Here is a 23808-nt window from a genome sequence, read left to right on the forward strand (position 1 = left end):
GTTAAGTGGGGTGAAAGGGAAGGCAACATGAGATAAGAGGGAGGCTGGCTAAGAATGATGGAGGCAGGAGAAGTCTGGCAGAAATGCAAGAATTGAAGGTAACAGAGCCAAATGTTACATACAAATTTGCAATAGTGGTAGTCTGCAAGTGGATGATGGCCTGGCCATACAAGTTGAAGAGGTATGGGAGGGAGAGTGGGAATATGCTCACAAATATATATAGGTCAGACAGGGGATATTTATAGATATGTATTCATCTTTGCTGCAAATATATCTATGAATGTGGTCGAGTATATAAGGGACAACATGATGAAAAACTTCTTAGGCAAAACCTAGTACCTTCATAAGCATCAAAACCACAATTCATAAATGCAGTGTTCTACATCCTGCTCTGTTGGGTATTGAATGGGGTCTTAAGAACTCATGAGTGGCCATCAAAGATGCAACTATTGGTCTCTCACCATCAAGAAGGAAAAATTAAGGCCCAAAAAAAGGAAAGATCCATGGAAATAATTAGTCCAATGTACTAGGGACCAACCATCAGTCTCTACAATCTTGAGATCAAAAGAACTGGATAGTGCCCAACTACCACTACCAGCAGCTCTGAAAGGGGTCATATGAAAAGACCCTGGGTAGAGTGGAAGGGAAAATGAAAAACAAACCTGGAAATCATAAAAGAGAAAAGGCTTCCTGATAGGATAGAGACCGGTAGCACCCTCAAGCCTAGCCCCAAGCCAACTTTCAGGTCTGAAACTAAACTCCCCTACCCTCAGCTCAGCTTTCAGCCAAACAGTAGGCAGGCTTATAAGGGGACAATAACACTAGTGAGGTACGCCCACGGAGAATCAAGTTTTTAAGATCAACAAGTCAGCAGCCTTTGCCCAAGGACAGAGCTCAGAAGGGTTAGGACAGGAGGACCAGAAGGAGAAAGCACAGGAAGTGGGATGAGGGATAACACTGAGGGGATCGGGTTGAATGAGATGAAACAAATTGTGTGTGACCTGCTGAGCATGAAACTGATGATACGCTCTGTGACCTTCTTCACTCAGCTCACACGTTCATGTTTTAATACGCAAATTAATAAACCAACTGCTGTATGAATTTACAAAGGAAGTCACACAGAATTCATTGAGGTGCCCTAGATGGTCAAGCTCAAACAATTTCTAGTAAAATAAGAGCCTAGGATTTAAAAAAAATAATACAACTGATCTGCTAATGCTACTCATAAACTACCTCCAAAGCACATAAGGGAGATTGACAGCCAACCTCCAAAAGCAATTCCCTAACTCATTCACACTGTCCCTGTGAGTGTCCAAGACTGTGCTTCTTTATGGGAGTAAAAAGTCTAGTCTGTCTCCCGAGGAGTGGTTGGTGGTTTCGACCTGCTGACCTGGCGGTTCAAAATCCAGCTCGTAATCACCTGGCCACCAGTGCTTCCAACTCAGGAATGGCAGCATCGCTGAAAAGCAGGGCATGTTTTTCCACCATAAGCACTTGGAATGGATGTATGTGTGGCTAATAGAGTTCTGATATGTCTGTTTTTCAAGCCTTGGAGTCACATAAAGAGGTAGCCATAGTACAACCTTTAAAGTAGTGCTTTCCTAAAATGAATTGCATAGTTGAGCATTCTTTGACTGGTACGCGAATAAATTTTATATGCTTCCTGATGGCGTCCTGGCTGAGTCAGGCTGCTAACCACAAGGTTGGGGAAAGCCAGTCTTTGGGAGAAAGACGGGCTTCCGACTCTCGTAAACAGCGACAGCCTCAGAAACTCCCTAGGCCAGTTCTACTCGGTCCTGCAGTGGCACTGGCAGTCAGCATCGACTCGATGGCAGGGAGTTGTTTGTCTGTCTGTTTGTTTGTTTTTAATATATGAGAAAAATACTCCTAGTTCATCAAATTCTCGATAAGCCATATATTAGAAATTGTCTTAGATAAAAAAGTCTCATTATAAACGTAAGTTAAAATACAAGCTGTCTTAAAGAAGGCATTAAATAAACAATTCAAACAAACAAAACAAACTCCCTGCCACTGAGTCGATGCCAACTCATAGTGATCGTGTTCCTAGAGGTTCCCTGAGACTGTCCACCTTCAGGAGAGCAGCCTCCTCCTCTTCTTTCTCTGCAGCCCAGTGCCTCACCCACAGTGCCACCAGGGCTCCTGAATAAGTAACAGTGTGGGTGGCACTCAGATATAGCAGAAGTCCCTTGCAAATAAATAACTCAAACTTGATAGAAGGTATATGTTTTCAGGACTTACAGACTTGAGTTCAAATCTTTGCTCTGCCATTTGCTGAGTCCTGAATGACCTTCATCTTCATGTGGCTTAGATTACTCATCTATGGCATGGAAACATCAAAACTTACTGCTCAGGGTTTCCTGAGGCCTAAATGAAACCTAGCATTAAGGCCCCTAGCAGAGTCCTGGACACACAAACGGGGGCTCAGTAAGTAGCAGCTATATAGCTGATGTTCCAAAGGTTAGACACACATGCAGAGACATATGCATGGCCCAATGTGGCTATCTATATTAAAAACAAAACTCTGTCATCAAGTCCATTCCAGCTCATAGTGACCTACAGGACAGGCAGAATGCTCCTTTGGGTTTCTAAGACTGTTCTATCTCTCTCCAGGAATAGATGGCCTCGTTTGTCTACTGCGCAACCGCTGCCGGATTCGAACTGCTGACCTTGCAGGTCTGCCACCAGGGCTCGTCAGCCATCTGTTTACGCCTCGATCTTTCTACATGGGCGTGCCTACAAATGACCAGGCCTGAGCTGGAGAAGGCCAACATCAAAACAGGCCTGGCAGAGGCTCACAGGGGTCCTGCGGGCATGTGGTGAAGTGCCTGCGTTGTCCGGCTGGGGGCACTGAAGGGTCGCTGGCAGATCAACAGTGTTTCAGCAGAGATGTCACCCTCCCAAGAGCTTGATGCAAGGCAACCTTCTAATTATTAACTCAGACTCTACACATAGAAAGCCCAGTGACCTGTGCCGAATGAAAGCCAGGCGCAGTCTTATCAAGAATGAATCACCCTCTTTGATCTTGAGGCAAACGACTCACTAAACAACACCAAGCTTCCACCTGGGGTTTTTCCAGACACAAAAGCAGTTGCCTAATTCCCAGCTGTCTGGAATTTCCAGTCCTAACTGGCCTGAAGTAAAAAGGCTGGGGGAGGGGGGGAGAGCAGACTCCACCACCTTGCCGGAGCTCATCCTCCATTAAAAACAGATCGAAATGTGTGTTAATCCAGTGAAGCAGGCGCCCCCCAAAATCGTTGTTCACTACGAATAGCCCCGGGAAAGTGGAGCCTGGCACTAACCAATCAGGTATAGGAAGTGGTGGAAGAGTAAGAACATAGAACAGAAGCAGAAGGTATTCAGAGAATAGGCAGAAAGGAGGAGGAGAAGGAACAAATGGGTGGAAACAGGAAGAGGGATTAAAAAAAAAAAAAGCCAGAGACATCAAGCTGCATCTCTCACTGCATTTCCCGAAGCCTCTCGGGACTGCCCTCACCCCCAGAGATCATCTGCACTGCCCCCACGAATTAATCAGCATGTAAATCACCCCTTGGTCTGCGGAAATTGAATTTAGCTGCCAATCTTGATGGAGGACACACAGGCCTCCTCACAGGAAGATCCGTGCTCTCAAAGAGAATGGCTTTTCTCCCCTGCGATCAAAGATCTTGCACCGAACCCAGGGAAACAGCTACATAACCTGCTTGCCCTTCAAAGCACCCAACAAGCCGCCGCTAATGAATACCTTACTATGCCCCACGCAGCCCCACTGGTTTTTCATGTCCTGACTAATCCCTGTGCCCCATGAGTTCTGAGCAGCTTGAGCTATGAAACCCACACCCAGAAGCGAATGCCCGCCATTGCTAGGAGCTCTGGGCCAGGAAGACTTCCCTAAACTTAGAGGGTAGCATCCCAGCAGCTGCCTCACTTTCCCTCAAAGTGAAAGTGGAATCCACTTCTCACTGACTTCCAGCGGATTCCAACCCCGAGTGACCTTATCGAACGGCCCCTGTGGGTTTCCAAGGCTATCAAGCTTTACAGGACCAGAAAGCCTCATCTTTCGCCCTTAGAGCGGATGATGGATTTGAATCGCTGACCTTGCAGTTTGCAGTCCGAGTAACCCAGTACCCCCCACCCCTGGGCTCCTTCCGGAGGTTAATAGCTGAGGAAACAGAACAGCTAATATCATAATGGGCCACACTTGTCTCAGTACAACCCATAACTGGGGTGCTATTAAAGATGTAGTACTAGGGAGTAGCTGACTATCAGGCCATCTAGGAGCCCTGGTGGGACAGTGGTTACAAGCCAGGCTGTGAGCCACATGGTCAGTGGTTGGAAACCACCAGCAGCTCTTTGGCAGAAAGAATGGGTTTGCCACTCCAGTAACCAGTGACCCTCTCCAAAACCCACAAGGGGTCACTATGGGTCAATGACTGGATGGGAGTGAGTAGGAAGCTTGGGACCATCAGTCTGGCTGTTCTCAGTTCCCTCAACACTATCCATGATAAGCTTATCCTTGGTTCTCTGTGCCAACTGGGCAAGTCCTGGGCAAAACCTCGAAGAGAAGGTTGACCCAGATCCCTGGGTTCTCATGCAGGTCAACCTGTCACTAACCTACGACCTCTTGCATCTGTGGTGGTGACAACTGGATTTCAGGGCCCTGGCAGGGCCTCAGCAGCAGGCCTGTCGCCCCGTCTACTCTAGGGATGCTTTGCCCAAGGACTTAGGAGGTCCCGCAAACATCTGATTTTGTTTGTAAATCCTTGTAAGATGATGTGTGTTCATTTCCCTTGGGAAAGGGCCCGGTTCCTTATTGCCTTATAAACTTCAAGACGGCGGGACCTGACAAATAAAACCCAAACCCAGCAGCCATGACGTCATTTCTGACTCACGGCAGCCCCACGTGCATCAGTAGACCTGCACCAGAGTTTTCCATGGTTGCTTTATTTAATTTGTTTATCCATTCATTCAGAAACAGACACCGCCAGGCCGTTCTTCTGAGGAGGTGGACTTAAACCTCTAACCTTTTGGTAGCAGCCAAGTGTGTTACCCCTTTGGAGCACCTAACGGACAAATAAACATCAGCAGTCAAGACGCGGTGCTTGCTCCGGTCAGGTTTTCCCACCGCCGACTTTGGTTGGGAAGAACAAAGATCTTGCCATTCTCCTATGATTCTGCTGCCAATCAAAGCAGGGACTCAGGCCTTTGCATCTCACTCTTGAGAGATAAGCCACCAGAGCCAAGCAAGTCAACATCTAAAAATAAACTTCCAGAACCACCTGGGCCTACGTGACAGCCACTCGTCCCCTCCCTATCAAGGGACTATAACTCATGGTAAGAGTTCTAGCTCTCCCCACCCTGTCTCCTGGACCCAGAGTGTGAAAGGAAGCCAGGTCCACAGACGTGCATGCTTCTAATTCATGATAAAACCCCCGCAAAGCTAACAATTTCCATGGAAAGCCTGACGTGTACACTGTGCTTTTAGTCACTAATATCCCCCACCCAAGGGGGGCTGATATCAAGGAATTCAAGAAGAAAGAAAACGTTTTCAAAATGACGGTGGTAGCAATTTTACAATCGTGCTTGATGTGATTGAACTATGGAATGTCATGATATCTGTAAGAGCTCCCAATAAAATGATTCAAAAAAGACTTTTAAATGCTCCCCCTATAGATGATCTCATTTGATTGCCCCCACAGCCCTTTGAAGTAGAAAAGACAGGCTTTCTCTTCTCGCTTTTATAGGTGTTGAGCTGCTAATCGCAAAGTCAACAGTTCGAATCCGCAAGCCTCTCCACAGCAGAAAGATGAAGCTTTCTGCTCCCATCAAGATCGATGGCCTTGGAAACCTACAGGGGCAGATCTTCTCTGCCCTGCGGGGTCTTTCTGAGTCGGAACTGACTCCATGCAGAGTGTGAGTTTACCGGGGAGGAAAGAGCGGCTCAGAGAGACACACCGCTAACAAATGGCATCGCTAGAATTTGAACTAAAACTTCAAAACTCCTTTTCATGAAACTGCCTGTTCTCTGCAAGGCTGTCTCCATGTCCTAAGTCAACCCTTTGGACTTGCCCTTCTGCGAAAACAGCTCATGTGGAAAAATTTCCCCATGAGCCAAGCAGAGTCCAGGCAGGAATTACTGTGATCAAGGGGAGTTTCAACAGATGTATATAAAAGTTTCTACCCAATCTGCTTCCCCAATCCACTCTCTAAATCTTTGTGATTGAGCCAACATACATATAGCCAGGTGCCCACCCAGGCAAATGACCCAGGTGGGCACAGTGCCCAACGTGTGGCAGCAGATGAGTTTGATGGCCTGTTGGCTCTCCTGCTCCCGAGAGACAGGGGCCCAGCCGAATGGAGTCCATACCTGTGCAGGTGAAAGCACTCTCTGCCCAGATGCCCTTCTCTGTGCACATGGAAATGACCTTCCCTCCAGGGCTCTCGAAGCCCTCCTGACACGCGTAGTGAGCCACGCTGCCCAGGTTCGAGCCGGTCTTCCTCTCCAGGACTGCGTGTGGCACTGCCGGAGGGCGGCCACAGTCGATCTCTGCAGCGGGAAGAACACAGCATCCGTTATCAGCCCCTCCTCTCACCCCGATCATTAGTATTTTGGAAATGAATGCTTAATAATAAGAGAGCCTGTGCATTTGGATAAGGAGAAACCGCTAACCCCAACGAAGAATCCAACTGGTCTCAAACGCAAAACTCATGGCCATCAGTGGACGACGACTCAGTGACCGTATAGATGAGGGTAGAACTGTCCTGTGGGTTTCTGAGACGGCAACTGTTACAGGAGAAGAAGGCCCCGTCTTGCTCCCTGAGGGAGACTGGTGGTCTTGAACTGCTGACCCTGCAGTGTGTAGCCCAACATTAACCACTGTGGTTCCAGGGGAATCCCACCACAGATTGGTTTGCAGAAGAATCCATCTCAGGCTTCTTTTAAATACTGAGAGTTTCTGGCACCTTTGATCAGTTTTTCATACCACTAACTCCTGATTAAATGATACTGCCCCTGTAGGAGTCGTTCCCAAGTGACTGCCGTCTAAATGAAATAGACACTAAATCTCTGAGCATTTCCAGGCCAACCATTGGAGACCCTATTATCCTCTAAACTTCCAATTGATACCATGCACTTTTCAAAAAATTCAGCTGCATCGAAGGAGACAAGCCTGGAATTACAAAAAATGGGCATTAAATGTCTCCCTGAAACTCTGAGGGGCCCGTGTGGCATAGTAGCTTCCCAGTGGGCTGCTAACTTCAAGGTCAGCAGTTCAGAACCACCAGGCACTCCTTGGAGGAAGAACGGAATCATGTCAAGCGTTACAGACGCAGAAACTCACAAGGGCGGTTTACCCTGTCCTACAGAGTCTGGGGTTTGTTTGTTTGTTTGTTTGTTTGTCTTCTAGAACGCTGAGTACCAGAAGAAAATGGAATCTCTTTACAGAAAACTACCTGAAGAAGAAGAATTGGGTTTTTACCCTTCTAGACTCAAAGTATACATCAGAGCAAAAGAAAACCATTTTCAGATATTCTGGAATTTTTTAAAAAGATATCCATCTATATGGAGGTCTGAGAGACAAAATAAATAAATAAATAACTTTAGTCTAACAACAAAAAGAAAGAATCAGAATAAATTTTCTAAGAAAGAAAAAAAAATTTTCTAAGAAAGGGGTAAATGGAAGGTGAACAAGCAGCCATCTAGCTCAGAAGCAACAAAGCCCATGTGGAAGAAGCACACCAGCCTATGCGATCACGAGGTGTCGAAGGGATCAAGTATAAGGCATCATCATCAAAAAAAAAAAATCTTACCATAGTGAATGAAGGGGGAAGTGCAGAGTGGAGACCCAAAGCCCATTTGTCGGCCACTGGAGATCCCCTCCCAGGGGGGTCTAGGGGAGGAGATGAGTTAGTCAGGGTGCGACGTAGCACCGATGAAGAATACAGCTTTCCTCCAGTTCCTAAATGCTTCCTCCCCACCCACCCTCCCACTACCATGATCCGAATTCTACCTTGCAAGTCTGGATAGAGCAGAGGATGTACACTGGTGCAGATAGGAGCTGGAGGCACAGGGAATCCAGGGCGGATGATACCTTCAGGACCAAGGGTGTGAGGGGTGATACTGGGAGGGTAGAGGGTGAGTGGGCTGGAAAGGGGGAAACAATTACAAGGATCTACATGTGACCTCCTCCCTAGGGGATGGACAACAGAAAAGGGGGTGAAGGAAGACGCCGGTTAGGGCAAGATGTGACAAAGTAATAATTTCTAAATTATCAAGGGCTCAGGAGGGAGCGGGGAGCAGGGAGGGAAGGGAAAAAAGAGGACCTGATGCAAAGGGCTTAAGTGGAGAGCAAATACTTTGAAACTAATTAGAGCAAAGAATGTACGGATGTGCTTTATACAATTGATGTATGTATATGTATGGATTGTGATAAGAGTTGTATGAGGCCCTAATAAAATGTTTTTAAAAAAAAGGGGGGGGGGTAAATGAACGGGTTTTAGAAGACACACTACCAAACCCTGAAAGCAAGATGCACAGATAAATCTCAATAATCATGTAAACCTGATTGTAGAGCTTGATATAGCTATTAGTACCGGAATTTAGGAATAAAATCAATGTAAGGAAATTAACCATTAGAAAATAAAATATTCCTAATCATTTTAATAATATCTGAGCATTTTATAATTGGCAAGAAGACATCAAAAAGCACATTAAATTTCTCAGATTACACAGAGGGGGGCGCTTATAGTTTTCTTCAAAAGTACAATAAATGTAAAACATAATCGAAGTAGTCATTCCAAATATGGCCAATAGTCCAAGTTAGCTTAAGTACAGGGAAAAAAATAACTTCAACACACATTTTTATTTTTTTCATGTTCTCCCCAATCTCAATCTGGACGAAGCCAAGAAAAATCAGCAGCCTCCCAGCCCTGCTGCACGACACAAGTCCATCGACTGAGACGCAGTGTTCAAAAGAAAGAATATGGGATGGTCTTTTCCCCTCTCCCCATCATCCAGTCTCAGCCGAAGCAATAGGTGGCTTCTTTAAATGTCTGATGCAGAATTGGTAGATGGAATGACACTGCCCTCATCTCAACCCTCTCGTGAACACCTGGTCTTTTGCAGAACACTCAAGTTATTTCCTTGCAGGAAGCTTCCAGGGCAAACTCTTATCTATTATCTTATCAATCGAACAGCTCAACCTACCTGACCAGCCCCTTATCTTTTAGGTGGGGAAAAAAAATGTCTCTTCTCAGTGCAGACCAAAGTTTAAGTCAGTCATGAAAAGACAACCAGGTGGTCGTTTCACAAATCCTCCAGCTTACCCACCGAGTTTTGTTCCACTTTCATACGTGTTTACTGGACCTAGAACCCCTAGATTCTCATCATGTTTTCCCTGCACCAAAACTTCAGACATATTTATTGGCTCAAAACATTCCAAGAAATGATTATATGTGTGCATTCATGAGCAACCAACCAAACAGGTGGTTAATGTTTCATAAGCCCGCCCAGTCAGTGTGAATATCTAAAACATCTTACAGATTAAGCCAGGTTTCAGTTACAGGAGGAAGCAGAGGGCGCCTCAGGGAAGAGGCTAAGGGGATAGTTTGGTTTTGGGTTTTGTTTTGTTTTTATGGGGATAGTTTGTATAGGTTTCTTATCATTTGAGGCTGGAATTCTAAAGCTGTGGAGGAGAGGTCCAGGAACTCGCTGTGATAGCTGAATCAGAACCAGCACAGATGAAAGAAATGAGAGTAGAGAAAATAACCAGACTGACTTCCATCCTGGACATGGCCAAGAACAGTGGACAGCATGGGGACTTTTAGTTGGAACTAAGATTCAATAAGAATAAAACCCAAAACCACTCAGTTGGTGAGAGATCAGTGGCTCCAAAGGCTTAGCTACAGGGATACCCAGCAGTAGGCACCTTGGACCCAGGGTTCTATGAGTCTCCATTAGAGAGTTGATAGACCTATTAGACAGTCCCCTGAAAAAAGCATGTTTAGAGAAAACTCTAGCATGGCTTCGATAGAAAGCATGGTTCCACAGGGAATCCAGGACGGATGAGCCCTTCAGGACCAGTGGTGAGAGTGGTGATACCGGAGGGTGGAGGGAAGGTGGGATAGAGAGGGGGAACCAATTATAAGGATCTACATATAACCTTCTCCCTGGGGGACGGACAACAGAAAAGTGGGTGAAGGGAAATGTTGGACATTGCAAGATATGACAAAATAATAATTTATAAATTATCAAGGGTTTATGATGGAGGGAGGATCAGGGAGGGAGAGGGGGAATGAGGAGCTGATGCCAGGGGCTTAAGTGGAGAGCAAATGTTTTGAGAATGATGAGGGTAACGAATATACAAATGTGCTTTGCACAAATGATGTATGTATGGATTGTGATAAGAGTCGTATGAGCCCCCAGTAAAATCATTTAAAAAAAATAAAAGCATGGGTCCAAATGACAGCTGTGCATCTGAATCACCTGAAAGCTTTTGAAAAATACACATGCTAGGGACCCACCTCCCACCGCCACCCAGAGATAGCTCATCTGATTCAGTAGCATTGGGTGGGCTTTTGTTATCTACCTTTGTACAGAGCTCTGACTGTGGCTTTCATGCTCACCCTCAGCTGAGACGCTGAATTAAATGCGGCTGTGACTGGCTATAGTTGATCATCTGCATCCCAGTAGGTCCTAATGGGACCCTCACTGCTCCTCACAGTAAGGTTACACAGTAGGGATTGTTTTCCCCATTTTACAGGTTCGGGTGGCTCAAAGAGGTTCAATGACCTGCCCCAAATCATAGAGGTAAATAGGGGTTTGAGGCCCCGGAGTTGATCAGAGACTGTTTTCCTAAGCACACTCCTCTCAAAGGCAGCTCCATCTCTGAAAGTCTACTCTACATTCCTTCCCCTCCAAACCTTTCTGCGTTTGGTTTTCAAAGACGATTTTGTCAGCTAGGTGGAGAATGAATGAAGGACGGGCAGCAGGGGAAGACCAGAGATCAGAGATCAGTTTGGGGAATCCAAAGAAGGCTGGTGAGGTCTTGAAGGACTTGAGAGGTGATGATGGAAATGGAAAGAAGAGGATGAACTTGAGCTATATTGCAAGGTTAAGTACCCGTCCTTGCAGATACATAGGTGGTGGAGGAATCCAGACTAATTAGCTTTCCTATTCACTTGACCTCTGTTTCCTGCCTTGATGGATTTTGTGTCTTTTCATGAATATGCGATGCTGCATCCCCAAATATGAGCAACCCCCAAAAGGCAGAATCTTATCATTGCTTGTGTGCCCTACAAACCCCACCAAAAAGTTCCACTAGCATCGATTCAGTTCTGACTCAGAACAACCCTATGGAACAGAGAACTCCCTAGGGCTTCCAAGAGTAAAAATCTTTATAGACTCAGGTTGCCTCTGCTTTTTCCCATGGGGAAACTGGTGGGTTTGAAGAGTTAGCAGCCCAATGCGTAGCCCACTATGCCACCTTGGCTCCTTGTGTGCCCCCAACAAGGCCCATCAAAATGGTATGTTCCAGGTGGTATACTCAGGGAGAAAGACTGGGCTTCCCACTCCCGTAAGCCCACGGGAGTCCCTAGGAGTCAGGATCGATTTGATGGCAGCGAGTTTTGTTTTGCAAACATTTATACTCAGTAAATAGTTGTTGAATGACAGCTTGATATTACTCTATCATTTTTCAAGATGCAATGCATGTTACTTTGACATAACAACCCTACAGAAGAAAACAGACATTAATACATTGTAATTACAAAACCCCAAATAGGAATATATTGCCTCTGGATCTGTTAACCAAAACGGCTAATTCCATTGACCAAACAGTTGAAACTGAGGGAAAACCCTAAAACAATTATCAGGGGAGCTGAGAAACTTGTTCAAGCTTCTATAATATCAATCATAATAATAGCATTGATTGAAATTCTACTAAACACCAGGTAGTCTTACTATGTAGAAGCTATCGTATTTACCCCTCACAGAAAACCATATGTGGTATGAAGGTAAGTCCAAAAATATTGCTACAAAACTCATAAAAACCTTGATTAAACAAAGCATCAGAAGATGAAGCTATTCATTTCTCAACATATCCTCCACCTTCTGAAGGTGGCGTTGACCTCTCTCTAACCTTTCCCCATAGCATGTCAAAATGGCTTTTCAGGCATCCTAAAGAGCAGGCGTCCTCAAACTATGGCCCGCGGGCCACATGTGGCCCACTGAGGACATTTATCCGGCCTGCCAGGTGTTTTTGCCCTGTTTAGTATTTTACTTCAAAATTAGATGTGTGCATAGGAATTTGTTCATAGGTTGTTTTTTTTTAAACTATAGTCCGGCCCTCCAACGGGACTGAGGAACAGTGAACTGGCCCGCTGTTTAAAAAGTTTGAGGACCCCTGCCCAAGAGACTGGGATCAGATTCCTTTTTAATGATCTTTGAGTTTAGAGAATAACAATGAATTATAAAAGGAAAATGATAGCTGTAGGGTGGCTGAGGTCAAGTTCCCCAACAAAATCTTCCTAAGCCAGGCTACGCTACTCTCAGAAAATGCGCCGGGGCATCGTCGTCACGGGAAAAATGGCTCACAGCAACTTTCCTGGCCTGTTTCTCCTGAAGCACTTTTCACTTTTCTTAAAACTTCTTCTTAATAAGCCTCTGTGCTCATTCTGTGTCCTTCAAGAAAATCTATCAGGATTCCCATTAGGAATTACAAACCAATCCGTCCCCATAATCTCCTGAGCTGCCCTCTCTGCCCTGAATTTCACTGTCCGAGCCCTTGTTTTGATTGGAACTTTTTTGGAGGCACCCTGAGACAAAGACAAGTGTATGACTTAGAGAGCGTGTCTGCGGCCATTCATGGATTGCAGAGATAAGTTTACATATGCTTTGTTTGCAATAAGCCTGTGTATGTATGTCAATGCCTGTCAACATACCTTCATAGGTGGTTTTCCTTATGTCCTTTACAGAGGTGAGAAACGGAGGACCTAAGAGCTTAAAGTCACATTCAAAAGTCCTTACCAGAGCTAGGGCCAGCATTCAAACCCTGGGGTGGATGACCCCAAATTCCAAGTCCACACAGGAGTTTACTCCGTGCCCTAAGTGGGACTTGCCTGAGGAGAAAGGTTACATGAAGGAACATTCAGACCAACCAGGAACACCTCTCCTACCCAATCTGATCTCCCAAACTCTTCAGGGCAAGAGTAATGCTGAAGAAGAAGAAAAAAAAAAGAGATTGGTCCCTGCATCTGTGTGAAGCCTCCTTCATCCTGTGCTTTCATTCAGTGGGATGAGCGGTCCAGCCAGTCCTGCTTCAGCACGTTTGCATTCAAGGATGAACCTAAAGGTTGCAGATTCAAACTCACCCAGGAGCTCTGTGGCAGAAAAGACCTGGCAATCTGCTTCGGTAAAAGCTTGCCAACAAGAAAACCTTCCAAGGCAATTCTATCCTGTCTTAGGGGGTCACTGTGAGCTGGAGTCAACTCGACTGCACACAGCTCTAACACGCGTGGCTCTCATGAGTCAGAATCACCAACAACCACAGCCTGGATCTCGCTTGGAACATGGCTCAGCCATGGATAGGCCCACCAGAATGGACAGACACAGCAGCCACTGCCACTGCTCCTGAGACAGCATGGTACCCAAGAAAGCAGGGGTGTCCTATTGAGAAACACACAAACCCCAATTCAACATAAGTCACCGCAACAACAATAGAACTCCACACGAAAGCCCCCAGACTCTCATTATCAGAAGGAAACAGGCCATTTAAGAATAGTTTCTAACAAAGAGGAAACAAGAGTAATCAACACAAATGTGTGTTGCATATGCATGGGGGGGTTCATTAAAGCCCAGTTCCTCTGGCTAATGATGTTATTAAGGAACAATACTTGGGTCTGTGGCAGGAATACAGTCAGTTGATTATGAGACGGGCTGGGAATTTTTCTTACCACTGCGTTGTCCATGGTTTTGTTCTAATCATCAACATCAAGATAAAGTCTCCCTAAGGGAGAAAATGTGCGTTGCCAAATTCAAGGGCCAAATTTGCAATATATTCTTTGACCCCATCAGCAACTCCATAGGAGAAAGATAGGCTTCGGTAAAATGTACAGCCTTGGAAACCCAGCAGGGAATTTGTCCCCTGTCCTACAGGGTGGCGATGGTGTCCTATAGGGTCTCTCAACCATGTAGGTGAACGTGCTGATCCATGGTGTTATCGCTTCCAGAGGAGAGTTGTCGTGATGAAAGGTCTAGGCCATCTATGACACCCACAATTCGTCAACAACTAAAGAGCAGCGCTGGTGGAATCGTGATCAAGTGCTCAATCGCTCACGTAAAGGTTGGCAGCGCTAACCCACCAGCTACTCCAAAGGAGAACGACGTGGCAGTGTGCTTCGGGAGAAGCCTTAGGAGGCAGTCCTATTCTGTGCTGTGGGGTGGCCACGAGTCGATGAGTCGGAACCAACTCAACAGCGATGGGCTTGTTTGTGCTGCAGTCAAGGGGTGATTAGAGCATGAGTGTCGCTCACATGGGCTCCTGTTTCTTACAAATATTAGGGTAATAACATGCATTGATGACAGTAATATGAAAACTGCTTTAAAGAGTAACAAATAAGTTGGGGGGGGGGGGAAGCGACCCAAGAGTGTCTTTAAATTGCATTAGACACAGCCAATTGTTGGGGATTTCATAGGAAACCTATCCCTCTTAGCCCCTCCCCCCCAAAAAAAATCTTACCAAAAATAAATAAATAAGCACTGGATGGAAAGCTCTGGCAAAAGAGCAACAAAAAGTATGAAAAGTGAGGAGCCACATTAAAGTCAGTTTCCTCTTGACCTGTTTAAGACTGGCGGTTCAAAACCACTAGCTGCTCCTCGGGAGAAACATGAGACTGTCTGCTTCCATAAAGATTTACAGTGTTTTGTTTGTTGTTTGTTTGTGCTGTGTTTTGGTTGTTGCTGAATCATGAAATAAAAATCAGAATCACATCAGAAGGTTAACACAGCACCTGGGAAGGCCTGTAATGTGGAAGGTCCCAAGGACCCAAACGACCCATGTAGATTTCACAGCAGGGCCTTCCCCCTGCTCTGATCTTTGGGCACTGCACCCTCCTCTCCTCATTCCTTAGTAAATTGGTTCCTTTGTAAAATGTCCTCTCCTCCAGAAAGCTGTAAGCTCTCTGTGGGCTGTGCCTACATCCTACGTATTTGTCAAGTGTCCCCTGTAGACATGTGGCCTAATAAAGTGATATGACCTGGAGACTGAGAGCTGTAACCCACAGCAAAATCCCATGCATTTGAAAGCATGTTCTGGATTTGCCGACTGCGGCTGGGTGCTCGTCCCAGGAGCGCTTGGGTCCTGAATGACCTCAGGGATGCTGGGGGTTAGACCCGAACCCCTCACTAAATGGCAAGTTGGATTTAAGAACTGTTCTTGAAGTCATCAAATGAAAATGAGAGGGCTACCGTGTGTCAGGAAGCACAACCTCAGGAGGAGCTTTTTAAGTTCTGTAACTTCACTAATGAGCTCATTCGTGCCAAAAAGCCCACTTACCCTCAAGGCAGCAGAAAGGAAAAGTTACTGCTTGATAGTAATTTCTATTCGAAAGTCTCTCATGACTTTCGCCTTGACGAACAATACATTCCCTTCAGAACAGAGCCAGAAGGAATGCTCATCTGAAGGAAAAAGAAAAATTTCCGTTTCATGTTACAGCACTTACTGTCAGCAAATTGTATCTCACGTGGAGCCAGCTAAGATGGGAGCATCTCAGAAATGGCAGAGGGATAAGGTGGGCCAAAAGAAGAGTGCTAGAAGCAAATGGGCGGGGGGCGGGGGTATCCAAGGCAAGGAGGCCTGCTGACCACGACGTCAGCAGTTCACACCCACCAGCCGCTTCTCTGGAGAAAGATGAGGCTTTCACTCCCAGAAACAGCCCTGGAAACCCACAGGGGCATTGTATTCTGTTCTTTCACTGTGTGTCAGAAGCCCCTCAATGGCTGTGAGATCGTACTCCTCTATAGCAAGGATCTTCCCTTTGGCATGCTTTGCATTACATACGAATCTTAGTTCTATTGTCAACAGAAAAGGGGGTGAAGGGAGATGTCAGACAGGGCGAGATATGACAAAACAATAATTTATAAATTATCAAGGGCTCATGAGGGAGAGGGGAGTGGGGAGGGAGGGGAAAAATGAGGAGCTGATGCCAGGGGCTTAAGTGGAGAGCAAATGTTTTGAAAATGATGAGGGCAGTGAATGTACAGATGTGCTTTACACAATTGATGTATGTATGGATTGTGATAAGAGTTGTATGAGCCCCTAATAAAATGATTTAAATAAAAAATAAAATGTAGAATAGCATTTGAAAAACAAACAAAAAAAGAATCTTAGTCCTGAGGATCCCATTAAAACACCTCGTTTTAATGTTCCCCTTAAAACCAGAATGTTTTAAGTGAAAGCTACGTATAAAGTGAAAGCTGGAGAATTTGAGACTTTTTTCACTTGATAGTGGGGAGTTTCAAAAAGATCTTAAAAGTTTGTTTTCAAAAATTGCTTGCATTTTAAAAGGTTATAAAAGTAACCTGCCACTCGGTAGATTCTGAGTCATAATCTCTGACCCTGTTGCTTAATGGCTAGTGCTTATCCAGCAGCTACTGAGTCAGGCACAGGCCCAAGTGATTCATACGCATTTTCTTATTAATTCTTCCTAATGCCTCTATAAAGTGAAAACGATTTTATATCCTTCTACAGAAGGAAATGAGTATTCTTTAAAAAAAAGTTTCCAGACAGTTACAAAACAACTAAGAGTCTCTGGGTAGTGCAGTTAACTCACTGCTAACCAGTAGGTTGGAGGTTCAGATCCACCCAGACGTAGCTCATAAGAAAGGCCTAGAGATCTACTCTACAGATCTACTCTAGAGATCTACTCTGGAAAACCAGCCACTGAAAGCCCTCCGGAGCACAGTTCTACTCTGAAACTCGAGAGAGCCCTAGCAGGCAGGATCAACTCAAGGCTGCTGGGGCTTCAAATCAGTTCATTCTGGTTCCACCCACCTGCTGAGAATTCACCTTTCCAACACCAGATACACTGGACCAAAATCTTATGTTTACATAAGAATCCACTGGCGATCTTTTTAAACGATAGGTTCTGATTCCATATGTCTTGGGCAGAAAAGCAAATTCTCAGCAAGAGGCATAACCAAAATTCACAGTTCTTTCCCATGATAAAGCTCAAGTGTTGTCATTCTAGGACAGCCTGATAGCCAATGTCATCATTGAGAGTACTCATTTTATACACCAACCATTTCTAATAGATCTATTTTAATGGCATGCACTTGCAAACAGAAGGAAAATGAGTTCCATGTAGCTCATAAGTCAATACAACTTTTTTTTAAAAGGTTAAAAAATATCTGTAGAGTGAGAGGCCAAAAAATATATTTTAAATGAGTAAAGCCTGCTATCACCTAGAACACTGATAATAAACTCAGAATATGTGTGCTGTCGCTCCTTCCTCCCTTACCCATGATGAACATGATCAAGCAATCATAGCACTTGTGGTGCTTAAGGTTTTGTGTAACCTTGATGGGGCTAGGATTCTCAATGGTTCTGCATTCAGACATAGCAACCCTTCATGAAGAGACCTAATATAATGTAATCAACTCTATGATGAGATGTGCTAGGAGCAGCCAATCAATTGAAAGGATAATTACTGGGATAGAGCTTGCTTCCAATATATGTGGACACAGTGGAAAAGCTTGTTTGCTTTTTGCTGGGTTTAGATCTTACATCTGACTCTTCATCCGATCTTCAGTTCTTTGGACTTGAGTCGCAGCCTGCCATAATGCCTGCCATTCTAAGGAGTCATCATCAGCCTGCCATCTTACTTGCTAACCTTGGATTAATTTGCTTTTGCAGCCAGAAGCCTACAATGTGACCTGCTGACCTTGAGTTCATCGGCCCCTGCATCTCCTTGAGTCAAGAGAAGCTTCCAGCTGGACATCTGACCCACAGGCTTGGAACTTTGTCTACCTCTACCGCTGTGTGAGCTACTATGTTGATATAAACCTCTCATCTATATACATATATAAACTCGACTGGGTTTGCTTCTATAGAAAACACAGCCTCAGACAGTGCCCTTCTGTGCTAAGTCTACATGTGGTTCCAGGATCCTCACTCCACTACTGCAAGATAATCAGCCAACAGTGCACTGATCTGTCACTCCACACTTCAATGCGCTAATTTGTATCAGAGCTTTTAAAACTCTTCTCAACTTTGTAGATGGAAAATATTGGGCTTTCCCAGAAGAGAAAAAGCAGATTTGGGCAACTATAAATACCCTCTTGAGGCAGGGGGTGGGGATGGTGGTGTGGTAGACCCCACTGTACAGGAAGGTATGTATGCCTGAATACCCTTCCTCCGAGGGCCCTCCCATCTATTTATTAGATTTGCTTTGACACGGACTCTGCCTTCTAGAAAAGTGCTTTGAGTTCTCACATTGCTATATAAGCTGGTGACACAAGTTAAGTCTCTTGCTTGCTCTGACCCTTAAACCCTTCTATGAGTTTAAGACATTTCTAAGGTCAAATGAGAGTTTGACTGCTATTAGATTTTAGAAGCCAGGTCTCGCCCACATTGGTCAACTCAAAGGCATGCCTCTGCCTCTTCAAGATTCACATATTTTATAAGGGTCAATTGCACAACGTGAGAAAACCTGGAGTCAGTCCCAAGACATCTGTAGCTAGTTCAGCAAAGCATAGAAGTGTCCCTCCAGATGGGAGGCAAGAATGCCCACACGATTCCCAGCCAGAAAGAAGACACGGCCCATTAAGTGAAGCATGTCTGGAAGACAGGTGTCCAACGATCCCTCCAACTGGTCTTCCTGCCCTGAGATCGTTTCTCGCAGACTCCCTTACACAAGCAGGCAAACTCCTTGTATAAAAGATCCCACTTCTTGTATGGACCCACCCCAGTTCCCAAAAGAACTTCCTCGAGTCTCCTATCTGCTCTTTTCACTTAATCTTTAGGATTTTACTCTTAAATGAGGAGGCTTCAAAAAGTTCATGGAAAAAAAATTAAGTTAAAGGATAATGGAATTTTTCCATGAACTTTTTAAAGACCCTTCATCATCAGCGTGCGTGTTTTCTCTCCTCCTGACTCCAGACTTTCTGAGTCACAGTAAATACATACACGGAATCAGACTTGAACTCTGAATGTGCTGTGGTTGCTAGATAACACTCCTAGATGATTGCCTCGCCTTTCTCCTGGTTTGGTAGAAATTCACAAATGTACATTCTTTAAACTATCACTTATAACTTGCATGTTTCCTTTAAATTTTTAAAAATATTTTGATAGACTATGGAAGCTAGAGGTTCCATCTTTCCCAGAGAGTTGGTGGAAAGGTATGGTTGCCAATCCAAGAAATGTCTATCACAATTGAAAGAGGAGCCACAGGGATCCCCTCATCGGAGGCTTTCAGGCTTTGCCTCCCACCAGGGGGCTGGCTCAGTGTTGCAGGGGTCCCAGGCTACCCAGAGAAGGCAGCAGAGCCTGCAGGGCACAGAGGGATTGGGAAAAGCTACACAAGTTCTACGGACGGATGGCAGTCTGATATCAGACACAAAAGCCACTGCCTGTCCCGCAGCCACTCTTCCTTTGCAGGCACGTCTGCAGCCGCCGTGCCCGCACTCTAGCTCCTGTTTTTAGTGGGATTCCCAGGCCTGTGGCTCCATACGAACACCAGGCTAAAAATACAGTGCCGCTGGCACCCAGCCCAGATTCTGGAGCCCCAAAGATGCCAGCGGGATCCATGAGAAGGGGTGTGTTTGGGGAAGGGTGGGGACAGCAGTGAGAAATGGTTGCCAAGTGGGAACTTGGAGGAGGAGGAGGGTGTCATTAGGAAAGGAAGAAAGGAGTGAACGTGTTTTAGAGAGCATTGTATTTCCCCCCAAACTCAATTTCCATATTCTTATTCCAATAATCCCCTCTGATGACTACTTTTCAAAGCAATGTGAGTTGCTTTACATGGGGTTTCCAAGCCCAATCCCCACAGACTGCTTAGCTGTGCAGGACGTCACATTGGAATCGAAGGGATACATCTTAATGGGCCCCATGAAATTATGATTAGAACTAAAATGGAGTTTCAGAATTTATTAACTATCAAAATGTGTTTAGAGCCTGAATCCCAAATCAAAATATTAAAATGATTAACTTGGCCAAGCACAGGCTTAAGGTTTCTTAGCTTTAATTCAATGAAAATGTTTTTTTCTCCAAAATGAAAATAGCTTTATTACCTTGTCTAATAATTAAAATTCATTCCATATAAAATGATATACAAGAAAATAATAATAATAATTTATCAAGGGGTTATGAGGATGGGAGGGTGGGGAAGGGAGGTAAAAAGAGGAGCTGAAACTAAGGGCTCAAGGAAAAAGAAATATTTTGAAAATGATGATGGCAACATATGTACAAATGTGCTTGATACAATTGATGTATGGATTATACATGTTGTAAGAGCCCCCAATAACATTTTTTTTTAATAAAGGATATACAATAGGGAGGTTGTAAGGAGAATATGAGTTGATTTTTATAACACATTTAAAACAACACTTGTCACATATGTACTCTATTCATAGAGATAACTCTCATAGTAAATAGACTTTTCTATAAATATATGAATATTCACATATATACCTTTTAATAAATTCAATAAGCATATGAATATCCTTATGTATATCTCTTTTAATAACACACATCTATTTTAGTAGATATTTCCCTTAATAATATATATTATAATGTGTGCATATATAAGCTTCAAAAAGCCAAGATCATAAGGGAAAGATGAAAGGCTAAATTTCTTCCCATGAAAGTCAGGAATAACAAAAAATCGCCCACACCAACATGCTATATAAATTTTTGTTCTGATCATGTTACTCCAATAAGCAAAAAAAGCATAACTCCTATAAATACAGGAAAATAAAAGATGACATTATCATTCTCTACAAATGATGTTATTCCTATAATCAACTGTTTTTTAGATTAATATCAAAAGGGTTATTTAGAAAGAAATATGAAAATAATCTCAAACAGTAAATGTAAACTGGAAACCTGAACTAACTCACCTTGGCAATATAATCTTGGGGACTCCCAGGTGCCCAAAGCTGTGCAGGTGGAAATGGTAGCTTCCGGATGACTGAAAAATCCCTCTTTGCAAACATAATGCACCTGGCTTCCCAGGCTGGATGTATAATTTCCTCTGATGTAGCCATTTGGGACCTCAGGAGGAGCGCCACAGTCTATTTCTGAAGAGAAATCAATGTCAAATGTGAACGCGAATTTTCGAAACCCAAAATCTCACCCCACTTTGACCCCATTCTCCCCACTCACTCCCGGGCCACACATTAAATAGGCTGTATCATTTCCATGTGATTTTCAGCCACATTTCCAAGGGCCTCTCCTAGACAAGGGTGCCTTTACATGCACAGAACCGGAAGTCTTCTTTGGCAATACAAAGAGTTATATATCAAAGTAAACTGAATCCTACTGACTAAAGGGCAGGCTAGTCCAATGAGGGGATGTGTACATTGTAAAATATCTTTAACTATATGAGCCTTTATAATGCTCAGAGTCACTTTCGAAGAGGTTGGTCCTTACTACATCCTCTGTGATTACTGTCTAACAAAATGGTTCTGAAATCCCAATGCCTTCCTCCTTAATTTTGCTAATTTCCTTGGTGGTTGTTTTTTTTTAACCTGCCACTTCTGTGTGGATGATGTTATCATTTGCTCTGTTTCGCAGGTTGTAAGGAAGCAGAAAGCCTCAGGCTCAGAGCGGGAAGAAGTCACCGCGGCAGAGTCTCACCTTCAGATGCTGCATTCTCGCGACGAACCCACCTGCGCATGACGTGTTATCTCTGGCTGGGTGGAAAGGCTCAGGCCCATTCTTTGGCAAGTAGCCATCCTCACAGTAGCATTCAAAGCTGCCAACAGTGTTCACACACCGTCCTCCAGGCCTGCACAGGCCAGAAACTTCACACTCATCCATGTCTTGAGATTCAGCCCAGATGCCAGAAAGGGAGCAGAAGAATGGGGAGAAAGAAGGGCATGGTGATAGTCAATTTCTCACATGCTCATCCCGCCCTTACAAACGGATGTCTTCATTCACAGCTGCTCCGGTTTGATTTACTCCTGATGTAGCCTTCACATCAGAGATAGCGAAACACAGGAGGTGCTCGATACACACTTGTCAGTGTGCTCTGGGAAAGCTGCATGCTTGCAGAAACCAACGACCATCACCAGCTCTCTGAATCCAGCAAAGTCAACAACAACAAGAACTATGTTAAACAAAAATCTACTACTGACCTTTCACCTTTGAACGGAAAAGAGAGAAACCCAGAGGGCCTTGGAAGAGCACGGTCAAGATCTCCGTCTGGAGTGGCGAAGCCCACCGAGACCAGCAGACAGAGACTCTGGCACAGACTCAGGAGCAGCACTGCGACTGGGGGGGTACCTTCTCCTCATCTGGTCCAAGACTATGCACCCAGGGAACACAGCGACAGGTGGGATGCCTTCCTGGCCCATGGAGGCAAAGGCCAAGGGGCCAAAGAGAGACCGGGAAAGAGATTCAGCTACCATGTGGCTGAGAAACTGAGAACCGACGAGAGAGATATTTGGCTGCTGGCTGAGGAGCCCAGTGACTGTACCCTTACTGTCTGCTGATCCTGCCTTGTGACCATCTACTTACCTCCCTAACAGATTTCTTTAATCATGGAGGGGGAATTCGATTACTGGACTCATACTATTTCTTAAGTAAAACTCCAGACCCAGAGCATTTGAGGTCATAGTGAAAAATGCTTTGTTGATGCTTGTTAGGCGCCGTCTGGTCAGTCTGACTCATGAAAACCAAGGCACGCCACCATCCCCGTGTGCAAGGAGCACTCTGACTGTACTACTTCCCAGACTGATCCGTTTGTTCATCGAGCAGTCCGCCGTACTTTCAAGAGTCTTCGCCCACACCATATTTCAAATGTATCCATTCTTCTTTGGGCTTCCTTGTTCACTATTCAGTTTGCATATGCAGAGAAGGTGTGTTAGTCTGGGGACTTTAGGCAAACAAATCCACAGAAACTCATATGTATAAGAAAGAGTTTTATATAAAGGGTAAGTTCACATCAAGAAAACATCACAACCCAGTGCTGCCCAAGCCCACAAGTCCAACATTAACCCATATGTCCAACACCAATCCACAAAGTCCACCTCCATCTCACAAAACACACACATTGATGCCGACTGCAGTAGGAAAGCTGAATAAGTGAATGTGTAAACATCTCAGCGCTGGCAGGGGTCTCCACATGGCTGCTCCAGGGCTGCATCGGGGTAGGTCCATGTGGCTTCTCCTCAGAGATGTTTTGCAGGAAGTGAGCCTTGCCAGCTGAAGCAGGGAACTGGCTAAGGCAGCTGCACCCTGGTCCGACCATCAGAAAGCAAGAGACCCGAGAACTTGAAAGGCGAGCCATTTATCCCTCCCCCTTCAATTAACCCCACATGTGTTTATCGGCCAGGTTGGCCCAATAAACTTGAACTAGCTCAGAAGGTGACAGAATATACTATAGCTTAGGTCAGAAAAAATGCTCAGAGCTGACAAGTAGTTGTGGTTTTTGTTTTGTTTTGTTTTTTAGCTCAGAAGCACAAGATGTTATAACAGATAGTAAAATGATAGTTCTGAAAGGGCTAGCTCATTCCATTACGATGAGAGGGGCTGGGAAGAGGATTTCAGGAAGACAAGGTAAGCCTTTGCAGACTTC

General features: G+C 44.8%; 1 protein-coding gene across 1 annotated transcript in view; it reads right to left on the minus strand.

The window, feature by feature from the left end:
* The window catches only part of SUSD1 (sushi domain containing 1), a 145976-nt gene that overhangs the window by 90107 nt on the left and 32061 nt on the right, over nt 1-23808 (minus strand). Inside the window, exons 4-6 of the mRNA XM_075559026.1 lie at nt 21899-22051; nt 21128-21307; nt 6383-6562 (exon numbers count right to left, since the gene is read on the minus strand). Of these exons, the coding sequence (XP_075415141.1) occupies nt 6383-6562; nt 21128-21307; nt 21899-22051 (513 nt within the window). The remainder of the gene's footprint in view (nt 1-6382; nt 6563-21127; nt 21308-21898; nt 22052-23808) is intronic.

The sequence above is a fragment of the Tenrec ecaudatus genome, chromosome 10 (assembly GCF_050624435.1).
Source record: "Tenrec ecaudatus isolate mTenEca1 chromosome 10, mTenEca1.hap1, whole genome shotgun sequence".
Lineage (NCBI taxonomy): Eukaryota > Metazoa > Chordata > Mammalia > Afrosoricida > Tenrecidae > Tenrec > Tenrec ecaudatus.